General features: G+C 49.9%; 1 protein-coding gene across 1 annotated transcript in view; it reads right to left on the bottom strand.

The window, feature by feature from the left end:
* The window catches only part of LOC107120136 (A.superbus venom factor 1-like), a gene marked incomplete at its 5' end in the record, with an annotated part of 77,231 nt that overhangs the window by 25,704 nt on the left and 36,664 nt on the right, over window positions 1-14,863 (bottom strand). Inside the window, 4 exons of the mRNA XM_015422783.1 lie at window positions 1,641-1,799; window positions 5,695-5,858; window positions 10,340-10,490; window positions 13,856-13,951. Of these exons, the coding sequence (XP_015278269.1) occupies window positions 1,641-1,799; window positions 5,695-5,858; window positions 10,340-10,490; window positions 13,856-13,951 (570 nt within the window). The remainder of the gene's footprint in view (window positions 1-1,640; window positions 1,800-5,694; window positions 5,859-10,339; window positions 10,491-13,855; window positions 13,952-14,863) is intronic.

Genomic DNA, 14,863 nt, shown 5'->3' with positions numbered 1-14,863 from the left:
GGGAGAAGAATATTTTTAATTACCAAATGACACCCAATGGCAAATTTTTAGATTATATACCCATATTAAAAAATTTTACTTACTTGTATCATTGTATACTCTATGTTTATGATTATACTAGTTGCAAAGCCCGTTCTGAAATCAATACAATGAGCTCTAGCAAGATGTGAGGTGGTGGCCCACAGACAGCCCCTCCCCTCTGCCACTGCCACTTCTCCCTCAGGCCCCAGACCCCAGTGTCGAGGGGGGAGAGAAGGCTGTGCAGTGTCACTGCCCAGCCACCTCCCGGAAGCCCCCAGCCACCTCTACTGCCTTCCTTCCAGGCAGCAGATGCCACAGAGCTCGGCGACTGACGACTCGGGGGCGTGCAGCTTCTGGAGGTTGCCCTCGCCATGTCCTCCCTGTTGCCAGCAGCCACCCACTTACCAGCCGCCTGGCCACCCACAGCCGGCTGTGGCTGATGGTGGCCACCGCAGTGCTGGCATGAGCAGCCTCATTGCCCTGACCCTTGCGGCACCAGAGCGCCGTCCCTGCCTGCCACCTCTACTGCCCTCTGCCCCGGCGGCTCACGCAGCTGAGGTTGGTGAATGAGTGGTCAGGGCCTCCGGGTGGCTGGATGTGGACCTCGCCGTTCTTGTTGGCTACCTTGGCCTCCAGCAGCTGCAGCATCTGACCCCTCTATTGCCTCACAGCATACTGAGGCGGAGACATTGGGTGCCAGTTCTGTGGGCGGGATGCAGGTAACCCAGCCAGTGGCCAGGGACACCTTATGAGTGGCAGATCCGGGAGCCAACTGATTCGGGAGCACATCGAATGTTGTCACCCAAAAATGCAATTATTTATAAGGAGAGATGTTATGAGAAGTTTTAATTGTATTTTTATGAAATATCTGTAAGCCGCCCTGAGCCCGCCTTGGTGGGGAGGGTGGGGGTATAAATTAAATAAATAAATAAATTTTATTCTGTAATGACCCTACTACTGGGCCCTTAAATGTTTTTAACCATTTGATAATACGTGTATTTTTGATAATATTCAGGTTGTACATTTGTTTTTAGTGATCGCTCCTAGAATTTGTTTTTAACTGTTATGTATTGGAATTGAATCATCCCTGATTGAATCACCCTAGAGACGGGCTGAGCTTGGAGCACAAGAACAATAGCTGACCAGGGCTCTAGAATAAACCAAGTAGTAATGTTTTGCAAATAGCCTATCACGGGGAGTGTGTGTGTGTGGAGTGGGGTGTTTTGCATGCATGTAAGAAGGTCTCCGGCCCTGCTAGAGTTGTCTTAGAGTTAAGCTGAAATCCCTAAAAAACTATGAGCTGATCACTATATGCGTCTCGAACCCAGTATATTTCACTAACTGACCTTTCTGGTTCTTGATTCAAACTTTTAATCGAAGAAGCATGCAAAGGTCTTGGGCAAGACCCCCAGATTGAAAGTTGCACAGTTCATCTAAAGTCTGTGGAAGAGAAAAATCAGTGCTGGGTGGGGAGCAAGGGCCCTTGGAGGATTCAGGATTCTAGATCACTGGTTCCCGAGAACTGCAGCATGCATTACCCACCCTCAGCCCTGACAAGAGTGTGGATTAGAAATGGATGCTGAGTGTCAAGCGAGAAATTGCTCACAGAGCTCCCATACCTCTTCTGATCTAGCGAGGAGGGCGTTTTCGTAGTCAATTCTATAGTGGATCGCAGCAGCACGTCCCGGCAACAGAAGAGAAACGTCCAAATTCAGGTCCTTACGGAGCGGGATGTCCATCTGATACTGGGCAAGAGCTTGGAACACTAGGACGGTTGACTGCAATGGGAGGGAGAAGACAGAGCAAGTGAGGAACCCCCCTGCAGCAGAACTCTCGACACAGCCCTTAGCCCTGAGGGAAGGAAGGTCCATGGACACAGGACGCTGGGCGCATTGTAGCGCACTGAAGCAGCTTCATGCTTCAGTAGGGCGCAAGCTGAATGCATGCATGCTGGTGTCCCACAGGAGCTTCCTGCCGTGCATGCACAAACAAGTGGGTGCAGCCACCAAAACTTTAATCCAGATCCAGCCCAAAATGCAGAGTTGCCCTGAATGCATGAATAGTTTGGTAACCAGAGGAAGTTGTTCCAAAGTATTAATTGGGGAATGGCTGGGCTCTTTTTGTAGCAGGAACTCCTTTGCATATTAGGCGACCCCCCCCCCTAATGTAGCCAATCCGCCAAGAGCTTACAGTAGCCCCTGTAAGAAGAGCTCTGTAAGCTCTTGGAGGATTGGCTACATTAGGGGTGTGTCGCCTAATATGCAAGGGAGTTCCTGCTACAAAAGAGCCATTGTTGTTGTTGTTGTTGTTGTTGTTGTTATTACTATTTATGGCTCTTTTTGTAGCAGGGACTCCTTTGCATATTAGGCGACACCCCCCCTAATGTAGCCAATCGTCCAAGAGCTTACAGTAGCCCCTGTAAGAAGAGCTCTGTAAGCTCTTGGAGGATTGGCTACATTGGGGATGTGTCACCTAATATGCAAGGGAGTTCCTGCTACAAAAAGAGCCCATAAAAATTCCCTCTCTGATCCCCAAAGGCCCACCCTCTAATTGCATTATAAAGTAATATGGGAGGGGTTTTTTGCCCTCCTCTTTCTTTTCAACTGGGGAAGGGGGACAGTTAGGAGAGGAAGGTTTATGCCCCTCTTATCCAGTGTGAAACTCCCTGAAGGAGAATATTACAGGATGAGGCAGTACAAGCTGCAGTTTGGAGCCGGTATAGCTAGGGTGGCCAACTGCAGGTTTGGAAATTCCTGGAGATTTTTTTTTGGGGGGGGGCTAGGAAAGGCAGGGCCGGGGGAGGGTTAGACAGCTCAGCAGGGATGTGACGACATAGATTCCACCCTCCGAAACAGCTGTCTTCTCCAAGGGAACTGATCTCTGTCTTCTGCAGATGAGCTGTAATTCCAGGAAGTCTCCAGGCCCAACCTGGAGGCTGACAACCCTAAGTCAGGCCCAGTTCTCACCCAGCTGGTAAAATTGTGTCCTGAGCCTGTACCATTTCCGAATTGAGATTAAACATTCCCCGGACTCAAATGCTCATCCATATAAAGAAGAGAAGAAGAGATTGGATTTATACCCCGCCCTTCCCTACCCAAAGGTGTCTCAGAGCGGCTCACAATCTCCTTTCTCTTCCCCTCCCCACAACAGACACCCTGTGAGGTCGGTGGGGCTGAGAGAGCTCTGACAGAAACTGCTCTTTTTCGAGAACAGCTCTTATTAGAACTATGGCTTGCCCAAGGTCATCCAGCCAGGTGCAAGTGGAGGAGGAGTGGGGAATCAAACCCGGTTCTCCCAGATTAGAGTCTGCGCACTTAACCACGACACCAAACTGGCTCTAAAGAATTCCTTCCATGTAGAAAACCAGGCTCTCAGGGAAACTGCCAGATGCGTGAACCCTTCTTCCTGACACACTAGTTTTCTTACTGCAAGGACCCTTTTTGTGGACAGAGGAGCAGTGCGTTATGTGGCCCTCTGCCTGCAGTCTGCAGTGGCTAGGGTTGTCGAAGTCCAGGTGGGTACAAAGCACAAAAAACCACTGGCTAGAGATGAACAGAAATGTATAAAAATAATATTTAATGCCGAGTTCAATAATACAGTCATATCTCTCCTTATACATAATTGAGTAATGGTCCCACAATATTCTATGCACTCCAAAATCAGTTGGCTTCGTGATGTGTCAATCACAAGGTGTCTCTATCCACTGGCTGCGTTGCCCGAGTTCTCTCCCACCCACTGCAGCCTAGGCCACTCTTCTCTGATTGGGCCAGTGTTTCAAGGTGATTTGCATATGGAAGCTGATTGGACTTCACTCCATTCCACACCTCAAACCCCCCCCCCCCTCCGCAAGACAGTTGGCATTGTCAGTTGCATATGGGACCTGCTGTATTCTGAGGTAAAATATGTCCTCACTCACAACACATCACTTCCCCTTCAAAAGAAACAAACCCAATAACACAATCATGCCACACCACAAAAAAGACAGATCACCCACAAGCAGAATACCACAAGGCAAAAAATGATAGGGAAAGGTGCCAGCAGTCACCCCATTACTGTCACAGATATGTGGCAGCCAGGGCTTCAGAGCACAGTGGGGGCTGCTGGTGGTGGGGAGATGGAAAGCTGATCAATGAGGGGGGAATGAAGGTGGCTTGATGCTTGGCTGGGAAGTAGATAGGGTTGCCAACTCCAGATGGGAAAATCCTGGAGATTTGAGAGATGGAGCCTGGAGAGGGTGAGGTTTGAGGAGGAGTGGAGCCTCAGACAGGTACGATGCCATAGACTCCGCCCTCCAAACCGGCCATTTTGTAATGGGGAACCACTGTTGCCAGTCTCCAGGTGGGGGCTGGAGATCACTCAGAATTGCAACTGCTCTCCAGATGGCATTGATCCGTTACCCTGGAGAAAATGGTGGCCTCTGTGTCCTTATACCCTGCTTAGGTTGCCATGGCAAATTGATTCTGAGTGCCCACGGCCTTGGCACTCTCCCAGAGCCTCTTTCTAGCGCTCATTGTATTTATTTCCACAATGGGCCTTATTCCTAGTTACTATATAAAGCCAAGGTGTTCTTACAAGAAACAACAGTAATACAGAAGAATAAAGTCCCAAAAATTTCAGTGTGTCTCACTCCTGTTGTATTGTAATTCCATAGTGCAACTTGACATACATTCATCAAGGTGGACTATGTCAGGTTGGTCTATGGAATTACAGTACAACAGGAGTGAGAAACACAGGCATTTTGGGGACATTATTTTTCGGTATTACTGTTGTTTCTTGTAAGAACACCTTGGCTTTATATAGTTACTAGCTGCAAAGCCCGTTGCAAAGTCAATGTAACGAGCTGCAGCAAGACCATGGGGGTGAGGGCTGATGCCATGAAGCCTGTGGAAGTCAGTGTCAACCTCCTCGTTGGCCAGCCTCTCCCTCCTGCTGGCGGTGGCCGCATGGTGGCTGGGCACCCAGCCACTCACAGGCAGCTGGCCGCTTGCTGGGTGTGGTATGAGGAGGCCCCAACCGCCGGAGCATTCCTTGCAGCTGGCTGCCTCCAGGCAGCTCGCTGGCTGCGCAGGTTCCTGAAGGTGTCACTGGCCAGCCATCTGCAGGCGTCCACAGTCGAGAATGACCCCTTTTGCCCGCTGGAGCATCCATGGTGCCCGTCACCTCCCAGCATACTGAAGCTGAGAGGCCAGGCGCCGGTTCTGTGGGCGGGTGGGCAGGACTAATGCAAGGCATCCACTGGTACATGGAGACAGCCTGTGAGTGACAGATCTCACAGCGTATTGATTTGGGAGTGTGTCGGGAGTCCACGACCAAAACAGCATTATATATTATGATATGACTGCATTATTGAACTCGGCATTAAATATTATTTTCATACATTTTTGTTTATCTTTAGCCAGCGGTATTTTTGCTTTGTGCCACTTCATGTATGCTGGTTCCCCTTCTGTTTTGGTTTTAAACTCCAGGTGGGACCTGGAGATCTCCTGGGATTACAACTGATCTCCAGTTGACACAGATCAGTCCCCCTGGAGAAAATAGCTACTTTGGAGGGTGGGCTCTCCCAAACTCCACCCTCCCCAAGCTCTGCCCCCAATAATTCCAGAAGTTTCCCCACCTTGAGCTGGCAACCCTAATCCACTCCTGCCCCCAAAGGACCGTGACGCGGCCACTGACCTGTGTGTGCCCATAGGTCCCTCCGTAATACTTCTGCTGGGTCAGCCATTTTACGATGGGGCCAGCCTCCTCGAACCTCCTCAGTTTCAGCAGGGTCAGAAGAGCGTAGGAGGTGCCTTCGATGTTGTAAGTACGAGCGTTAGTCTCTTCCCACCGATCTCCACCTAGATGTCAACAGAGCAACGTGGTGGTGGGAAATGCTGTCAAGTTCCAGCTGACTTTGGGGCTATGGCTGAGTGGCAGAGCATCTGCTTGGTGTGCAGAAGGTCCCCGGTTCAATCCCTGGTGTCCCCAGCTAAGGATCAGGTCGTAGGTGATAGGAAAAGCCTCTGCCTGTGAACTTAGAGGGCTGCTGCCAGACTGAGTAGGCAACTCTGGCTCTGATGGATGAAGGGTGGGACTCAGTATAGGGCAGCTTCACGTGACTTATGGAGACCACTGAAGGGGTTTTCAAGGCAAGAGATGTTCAGAAGTGGTTTGCCATTGCTTGTCTCTAGGTAGCAGCCATGGTCTTTCTTGGTGAACATAAGAACACAAGAGAAGCCGATGTTGGATCAGGCCAATGGCCCATCCAGTCCAACACTCTGTGTCACACAGTGGCCAAAAACACCAGGTGCCCTCAGGAGGGCCACCAGTGGGGCCAGGACACGAAGTCCTCCCACAGTTGTCCCCCCCCCAAGCACCAAGAATACAGAGCATCACTTGCCTCAGCCTGAGAGTTCCTATCTATACCTTGTGGCTAATAGCCACTGATGGACCTCTGCTCCATATAAGAACATCAGAGAAGCCAATGTTGGATCAGGCTAGTCCAACACTCTGGGTCACACAGTGGCCAAAAACACCAGGTGCCATCAGGAGGTCCATCAGTGTGGTCAGGACACTAGAAGCCCTCCCAACTGTTGCCCCCTCCCCCCAAGCACCAAGAATACAGAGCATCCCTTGCCCCAGACGGAGAGTTCCTATCTATACCTTGTGGCTCATAGCCACTGATGGACCTCTGCTCTATATGCTTATCTAATTCCCTCTTTTTTAACTTTATTTATAACTTTTAAATTTTAACAAAACTGGAACACCAAGTAAGGTAAATACAATACAGAGCATACATTGAATCAAGGTGATTTGCTTGAACAAATAAGAGAACCATTGGTAATAGAGAAGAATCTAATAATCATTAGAAGCTCTAAAGCAATGAGTGAGAAAATAGCTATTTTCTCCATTGTGTAAAATTCCCATATCTGCATATACCATAGATGTAAGGTTAATGAATTGGTACTCTTCCAATTTCTGGTTATAACAGATTTAGCTGCCATTAGCAAGAAGGATAGAGAAGAATCTAATTTGGGAATATGAATGACTTGATGACTTGTATTTTTTCAATCCATGTCAGGAGAGGTGATGTTGTTGAGTTGGGTATGGCTTCTAGAGACTTTGCTAATGTTGTATAGTTGCATTTAAACAAGTCAGGTAGTTGAAGAGGAATAAGTATTCCCAGATATTTCCAACAATTCTTAACCCAACTAAAACTATAGTTTTGTTTGATGTATTTTTAATGGTTTTCCATTAGATGGATAGGGTAAAGAATAGTTTTAGAATGGTTGATTCGAAGACCCGCAACAGATCCAAAAGATTCTAACTGAATGTAGTTCAGGCAAGGATTCTTCTGGTTTTGTTAAAAATAAAGTCAAGTCATCAGCAAAGAGGCTCAGTTTGAAATGGCTATTACCTAGCTGTATGCCGTGAATCTGGTGGTTAGAACAAATAGCATGTGCTAACGGTTCAATGGCTAAAGCGAACAATAATGGGGAAATCAGGCAGCCTTGTCTGGTGCCTCTAGACAAATTAAAATTCTTTGAGCAGACCCCATTTGTTCAGATGCAGGCCACTGGTGATTGGTAGATGGTTTTAATCAGACTTAAAAATTTGGGGTCCAAAGTTCATGCTCATTAAAAGAGAATTCAGATACTGAGTTTCAACCCTGTCAAAAGCTTTTTCAAAGTTTTTCTTCACCCAAAGAGTGATTAACACATGGAATTCACTGCCACAGGAAGTGGTGGCGGCTACAAGCATGGACGGCTTCAAAAGGGAATTAGATAAGCATATGGAGCAGAGGTCCATCAGTGGCTATTAACCACAAGGTATAGATAGGGGCTCTGGGGCGAGTGATGCTCTGTCTTCTTGGTGCTTGGGGGGGTCAACAGTGGGAGGGCTTCTAATGTCCCGGCCCCACTGGTGGACCTCCTGATGGCACCTGGTATTTATGGCCACTGTGAGACACAGAGTGTTGGACTGGATCAGCCTTTGGCCTGATCCAACATTGGCGTTTCTTATGTTCTTATGTACATGCTTTTTTGTGCCTTTAGTTTCTGCTTCTTTTTGTTGTTGCTATTTTCCTGATTCCCTCCCACCCCAGTTCTTTCGAGACCACTTTTACTTTGATCTTTTTTCTGGAAGCTGATTTTGAGTTGCCCTTTCCTCATGTGTAACGTTTCTGTTCGTTTTTCTTGTTCGTCCACTCCCACCCTTCCCTAGGCCACTTTTTGATGGCTGGATGGTCATAATTGGTAAACCAATCCCTTCCCCCCAAAGATGAATGGTTTAATTTTTAATATATTTTAAAATGGCATTAAAATACTGATATACTGATGTTGTCGTGATAGGTTAAGCAGGTTCTCTCATTTCCCAACTTTCCTTTAAAAGGAAAGTAAGTCTCTAGCATCCTCCCTTGCAGAGGTATGCCTTTTTCCTTATCTCTCCATGAGGGAAGGGCATAGAAACATACTGCTTTTAAAAATGCAGCCAACATATTGATATATCAATATACGCATGCACAAAAAATAAAACTGGGTGGGTCGGTATTGTGAGACCACCTCGGGATGGCAGCCTCCAGGCAGGACCTGGGGATCCTCCGCAATTACAGCTCATCTCCAGACTACAGAGATCCGTTCCCCAGAAGCAGGGGTCATTTCCTGCAGGAGCACGCAGGAGTGGAGCTCCGGCAGTAAAGAACCCAGGGGGCGGGCACATGCATCAAGCCCCACCCCCTGCTCCCAGCAGCCCTCAGTCAGAGCAAGAAGCAGCCAGGTAAGTTGAAGAGCCCCCCCCGGCCCCCCGGTCCAAAACAGTCCAGTGGCACCTTTAAGACCAAGTTTTATTCAGGTATAAACTCTCCCTCCTCTGCGAGGACAGATCTGAACGTTCCCCAACTCCAATAGCTAGCAATCCAAAGCAGTCCAGTGGAGCCTGAGCAATGGGTATTGCCTTCTGACACACTTCCAGTGATGTCAGGGGGTGTGGCATATGCAAATGAGTTATGCTAATGAGTTGTGCTAATGAGCTCCTGCACCTCTTTTTCTACAAAATGACCCCTGCCCGGGAGAGAATGGGTGTTTGAAGGGTGCCTCACTGAGGTCCTTTCAGGGTATTTAGCCAGGTCACACCACACACGGCTTCATAAGAAGATAAGTGTTCATTTGATGGATCCAGTACTAATGATCACGTATACAGCTTGTGTCAGGAATACCCTACATTATAATTGGGCCTGACTTATAGTGAAATCAAACTCCCCCCCCCCCATGAGCCGAAGCCAATGGATATGATTCGCGCACGCGGGCTAAAGCTCACAAGCGAGCAGCAAAGCGTAAAAGCCGTTAGCTTTCCCAGACGAGTTAATTGCAGCTGGGAACCAAAGCAAGGTCAAGCATAGAGTCAGCGCACAGAGGCTGGACAGGGATGAGCTGGGAAAGAGGAGGAGGTGCACCCCTCCACATGCCAGATCCATGACAGGGCTACCTGACAGGTCCCCGGGCTCCATCCCCAAATCGCCAGGATTTCCCTAGCCTGGGCTCTCAACCCCACCCGTCCACCTCCCGCCTAGCAACCCTAATGCCTCCAGTGACGTCACCAATGATGACAGCACCCTCCTCCCTTGAAAATCCTGATTATTTAAGCGATATGTGGAAGAAAATAAACTGACTCCACAACTGTGAAAATGCAAAGAAGAGAGAAGAAGAGATTGGATTTATACCCCGCCCTTCACTACCCAAAGGAGTCTCAGAGTGGCTTACAAACTCCTTCCCCTTCCCCTCCCCACAACAGATACCCTGTGAGGTAGGTGGGGCTGAGAGAGCTCTGACAGAAACTGCTCTTTTTCAAGGACAGCTCTGACAGAACTACGGCTTGCCCAAGGTCATCCAGCAGGTGCAAGTGGAGGAGGAGTGGGGAATCAAACCCGGTTCCCCCAGATTAGAGGCCACGCACTTAACCACTACACCAAACTGGCAGAGGGAGAGCAGACAAAGGCCCGTGACTAAAAAGATTCCAGCGGTCGTGGATCGACTGCCAAGACAATCAGGGGTAAGTTGAATGTGCGGAAAAGCCCGTGAAACTGGGGAACCCTCTAGGGTTTTTTTACCCTGATCCTGAAGACCCTGGAATGCATTGAACCCGGGCGGCCAGTGGAATGGAGGGGAAGAGAGTGGCTCTCTGGCATACGGTTTTTGGTTTGGGAGGTGCATTCTCCAGGCCTTGCATGCTTTAGCTGCCCCCCACTTCAAATCAGTCTCTCATTCTGCTGCTTGAATGAGCAGCATGTCCTCAGAAACCACACTACGTTGTTATGGTATGGAATGAATTGCAACGAACGTACCTCTCGATGCTCTCATCAGAACCCTGTCGTGGTCCAGCCTCCCAGCAAGGACTAAGGCATACGAGGTGAGGGCCACGGTGTAGGGCCTTTCCAGCGTCTCGTACTTCCTGGCCAGGAACTCAGCAGCTTTGGCGATGCTGTTGTCTAAGCTCTGAACAGGAAAGCAAAGCGATCTGCATGTTAGAAGACTCCAGAGACCGAGCGTCAGACATTATGCATTTGATTCTGAAATAGATTTCATTGCTGCCTACTTTTTCCCCAAGTGGTGAGAAGTTCTGGAGGGTCCCTAGGCACCTGCTGCTCCTTTGTACCATTTGCTTTTAAGAAGAAGAAGAGGAGGAGGAGGAGGAGGAGATTGGATTTATACCCCGCCCTTCACTACCCAAAGGAGTCTCAGAGCCGCTTACAAACTCCTCTCCCTTCCCCTCCGCACAACAGACACCCCCCCTGTGAGGTAGGCAGGGCTGAGAGAGGTCTGGCAGAAACTGCTCTTTTTCGAGGACAGCTCTTGTCACAACTACGGCTTGCCCAAGGCCATCCAGCCAGGTGCAAGTGGAGGAGTGTGGAGTCAAACCCGGTTCTCCCAGATTAGAGTCCGTGCACTTAAACCCCTACACCAAAAATAAGTATGCAAGCAGAGCACAATGGGCATAAACAAGCACTCCTACAGCAGGCAGCAAAGCCCCAGAGAGCAACTTGCCAATTCCTCTGCGTCCCTTTCTAATGGGGTGGGGACCATGGATGACATTTTGGCTGTCTGCTGAACTCCATGATCGCAACCCTGGCTGCTGGCGAGGGTGTGAAATAACACATTCAGCACCCTTTCCCACATGTGATTCCCCATCAAAGGCCCCGAATGCTGCGGAAGACGGGCGCGCCGGCGATCCCACGCCTCCCTTGCTGCGGAGCTTCAGGTAGGTAGTACTCTTTTCTAGGTTTTTTTTTGATGCGCGGTTTCGCCCGGAAAGGACGGATCGGGGAGGGGTGCGCTCTGCTTCCCAGATGTTGCGGTGTGATTGCGCCGGTTTGATGCGCCCCCAATCTGTCCCTCTTGCGGGGCAAAACCTTACATGTGACCGGGGCCAAAGAGGTGCACATGTATGGAAGTCTCTTTCCATGCACATATGGGGTCAAGTGTGTGTGTGGAAATAACAAATGGAGGAGAAATTAGCAAATGACTTTATTTAATTCATTTAAACCCCATCTTTCTCCCCAATGGGAATCCAAGGCAGATTACACTAGTCTGGTGTCGTGGTTAAGTGTGTGGACTCTAATCTGGGAGAACTGGGTTTGATTCCCCACTCCTCCACCTGCACCTGGCTGGATGACCTTGGGCAAGCCATAACTCTGGCACAGCTGTCCTTGAAAAAGAGCAGTTTCTGTCGGAGCTCTCTCAGCCCCACCGACCTCACAGGGTGTCTGTTGTGGGGAGGGGAAGGGAAAGGAGTTTGTCAGCCGCTCTGAGACTCCCTTGGGTAGTGAAGGGCGGGGTATAAATCCAATCTCCTCCTCCTCCTCCTCTTCTCCTTCTTCTCCTTCTTGTCCTCCTAACAACCTTGAGAGGGTGTGACTGGCCAAAGGTCACCCAGCAAGCTTCCATGGAAGAGCAGGAATTCACACCCGGGTCTCCCAGATCCTAGTCTGATACGCTAAACTGCTTCACCATGCTGGCTCTCAGTTAAGTGCACTTCATTTTGGTAACACCATAACCCGCAGAAACAATGAGAGTCTAGGACTGCAACTCACAGCTCGCTTTTTGAGCAGGGGGCGGTCCCCAACCTTTCTGAGCCTGCAGGCATCACTGGCATTCAGACGCGGCATGGAAGGGTGCAGCCACAAAATGTCTGCGGCAGGAGGCGGACCCAGCCACAAAATGGCTGCGGCAGGAGGCGGAGCCAGCCACAAAATGGCTGCCAGAGCTGACCTTCAGTCACACAGTGAAGATCCTTGTGCTGTGGTGGCGGCGACTGCCAAAGCAATGTTTTTTTAAAAATCTGCACTGCCAACCCAATCTCCAGCGGCCAATCAGAAGCCCTGCTGGGCAAAAGCCCCGCCTCGCCCCACCCATTTTCTAAAGCACTTGGTGGGCACCAGGAAAGGTGGTGGCAGGAGCCCACGCTGGGGACCCTTGTTTTAGAGCTTACTGAAACTCAGATCCTGGCCACAGTAACATGGAGGAAAGAACATAAGAACATAAGAGAAGCCAATGTTGGATCAGGCCAATGGCCCTTCCAGTCCAACACTCCGTGTCACACAGTGGCCAGAAATACCAGGGGCCATCAGGAGGGCCAGCAGTGGGGCCAGGACACTAGAAGCCCTCCCACTGTTGCCCCCTCCAAGCACCAAGAAGACAGAGCATCCCTTGCCCCAAACATAAGAACATAAGAGAAGCCAATGTTGGATCAGGCCAATGGCCCTTCCAGTCCAACACTCCGTGTCACACAGTGGCCAGAAATACCAGGGGCCATCAGGAGGGCCAGCAGTGGGGCCAGGACACTAGAAGCCCTCCCACTGTTGCCCCCTCCAAGCACCAAGAAGACAGAGCATCCCTTGCCCCAAACATAAGAACATAAGAGAAGCCAATGTTGGATCAGGCCAATGGCCCTTCCAGTCCAACACTCCGTGTCACACAGTGGCCAGAAATACCAGGGGCCATCAGGAGGGCCAGCAGTGGGGCCAGGACACTAGAAGCCCTCCCACTGTTGCCCCCTCCAAGCACCAAGAAGACAGAGCATCCCTTGCCCCAAACATAAGAACATAAGAGAAGCCAATGTTGGATCAGGCCAATGGCCCTTCCAGTCCAACACTCCGTGTCACACAGTGGCCAGAAATACCAGGGGCCATCAGGAGGGCCAGCAGTGGGGCCAGGACACTAGAAGCCCTCCCACTGTTGCCCCCTCCAAGCACCAAGAAGACAGAGCATCCCTTGCCCCAAACATAAGAACATAAGAGAAGCCAATGTTGGATCAGGCCAATGGCCCTTCCAGTCCAACACTCCGTGTCACACAGTGGCCAGAAATACCAGGGGCCATCAGGAGGATCCAGCAGCGGGGTCAGGACATTATAAGCCCTCCCACTGTTGCCCCCTCCAAGCACCAAGAAGACAGAGCATCCCTTGCCCCAGACCGAGAGTTCCTGCCTATTAGCCTGGTGGCTAATAGCCACTGAGGGACCTCTGCTCCAGATGCTCATCCAGTTCCCTCTTATAAGAACGTAAAAGAAGCCAATGTCGGATCATGCCAGTGGCCCGTCCAGCACTCCGTGTCACACAGGGGCCAGAAATACCAGGGGCCATCAGGAGGTCCAGCAGTGGGGCCAGGTCACTAGAAGCCCACGCCAGAACATCAGGAGCAAGAGTCCAGCTCAGATGAACAGAGGATGCACCCCAGAGCTGATAGGGTGGGCTGCTGTCACGTTTCAGGCCAGAGGGGCAGGGAGCAAAAACAGGCCGCTGCAGGGAGAGACAGCTGGGACGTGGCCGCATCCTTAGAGGCGCTGAGCACAACAGACACTTACGCCGATTTGCCCACTGCAGATTCCTCTGGACTCCAGCAGGGCCACCAGGACGAAAGCCGTTAAGGACGCCTCCGGTTCCGCACCACTATAGCCTCCCTAGGAAGAAGGAAGAACCCAGCCCTTTAATGCAATGTTAATTAAAACAAAAACTCCTAAGCCCCCCGAGAACAGTGACGGTGCAGGCACCGCAAACAGGCTCCGAGCCGGAAATTTTCTGTTAGGGGGAGCAACTGTTTTGTTGAGGGGGCAGTTTCGCAAAGTGGAGAGTGGTCCACTACAATGCTCCCTCTAAGCTGTGGAGTCTTTTGAGCATACATTCTACTTTGTGAGCGACTGGCATGAAAGCTGTGAGCCAGCGATTTGGCTATTAGCTTGCTCTGGAGCCCTCCTTCCTGAACAAAGGCAGAAATGTGTGAGCCGGAGGCTAAAAAACTATGAGCTAGCTCACACTAACTCAGCTTAGAGGGAACACTGGTCCACTATGACCATATCCTCAGTAGTGAAATTCCCCACATTGACGTTTTTTTTTTAAACTGCACATTATGTGACATTTTCCGCAGTAGGCTTTTTTCTCACCAGGCCAAAGTTTTCTCCCTACCCCGCGTTTTTGGAATCCCCAGTTTTAGCGAGTTCTGAGAAATGCGGGGTAAGAAAGAGAAAACTTCGGGTTTGCGCTTGGTGGGGAAAAAAATCTACTGTGGAAAATTTCACACAACGTGCAGTTTTTAAAACGTCAATGCGGGGAATTTCACTACTGTGGAAATGGTCTATGGGTCTGCACAGAACTGCTGCACTTATACGTCCAAATAATTAAATCAGGGAGTATATTACAAAAATATTTACATGTAGAACATATCTATTATTCTAACAGGTAACGGACAACATGTTGTCAAACTGTTCAGGTCTGAAGTTTAATCAGACGTGGTCTAAGAGGTACTAGGCAGGCTACTTTGGGTTAGACCACATGAAAGAAGGGACCGGGATAGCCCAGGCGAATCTGCTCTCATT

Source organism: Gekko japonicus, unplaced genomic scaffold (genome assembly GCF_001447785.1).
Source record: "Gekko japonicus isolate JY-2015 unplaced genomic scaffold, Gekko_japonicus_V1.1 scaffold3556, whole genome shotgun sequence".
NCBI classification, from domain to species: Eukaryota; Metazoa; Chordata; class Lepidosauria; order Squamata; family Gekkonidae; genus Gekko; species Gekko japonicus.
Note: the sequence above shows the minus strand (reverse complement) of the source record. Positions and strands in the feature narration are given on the sequence as shown.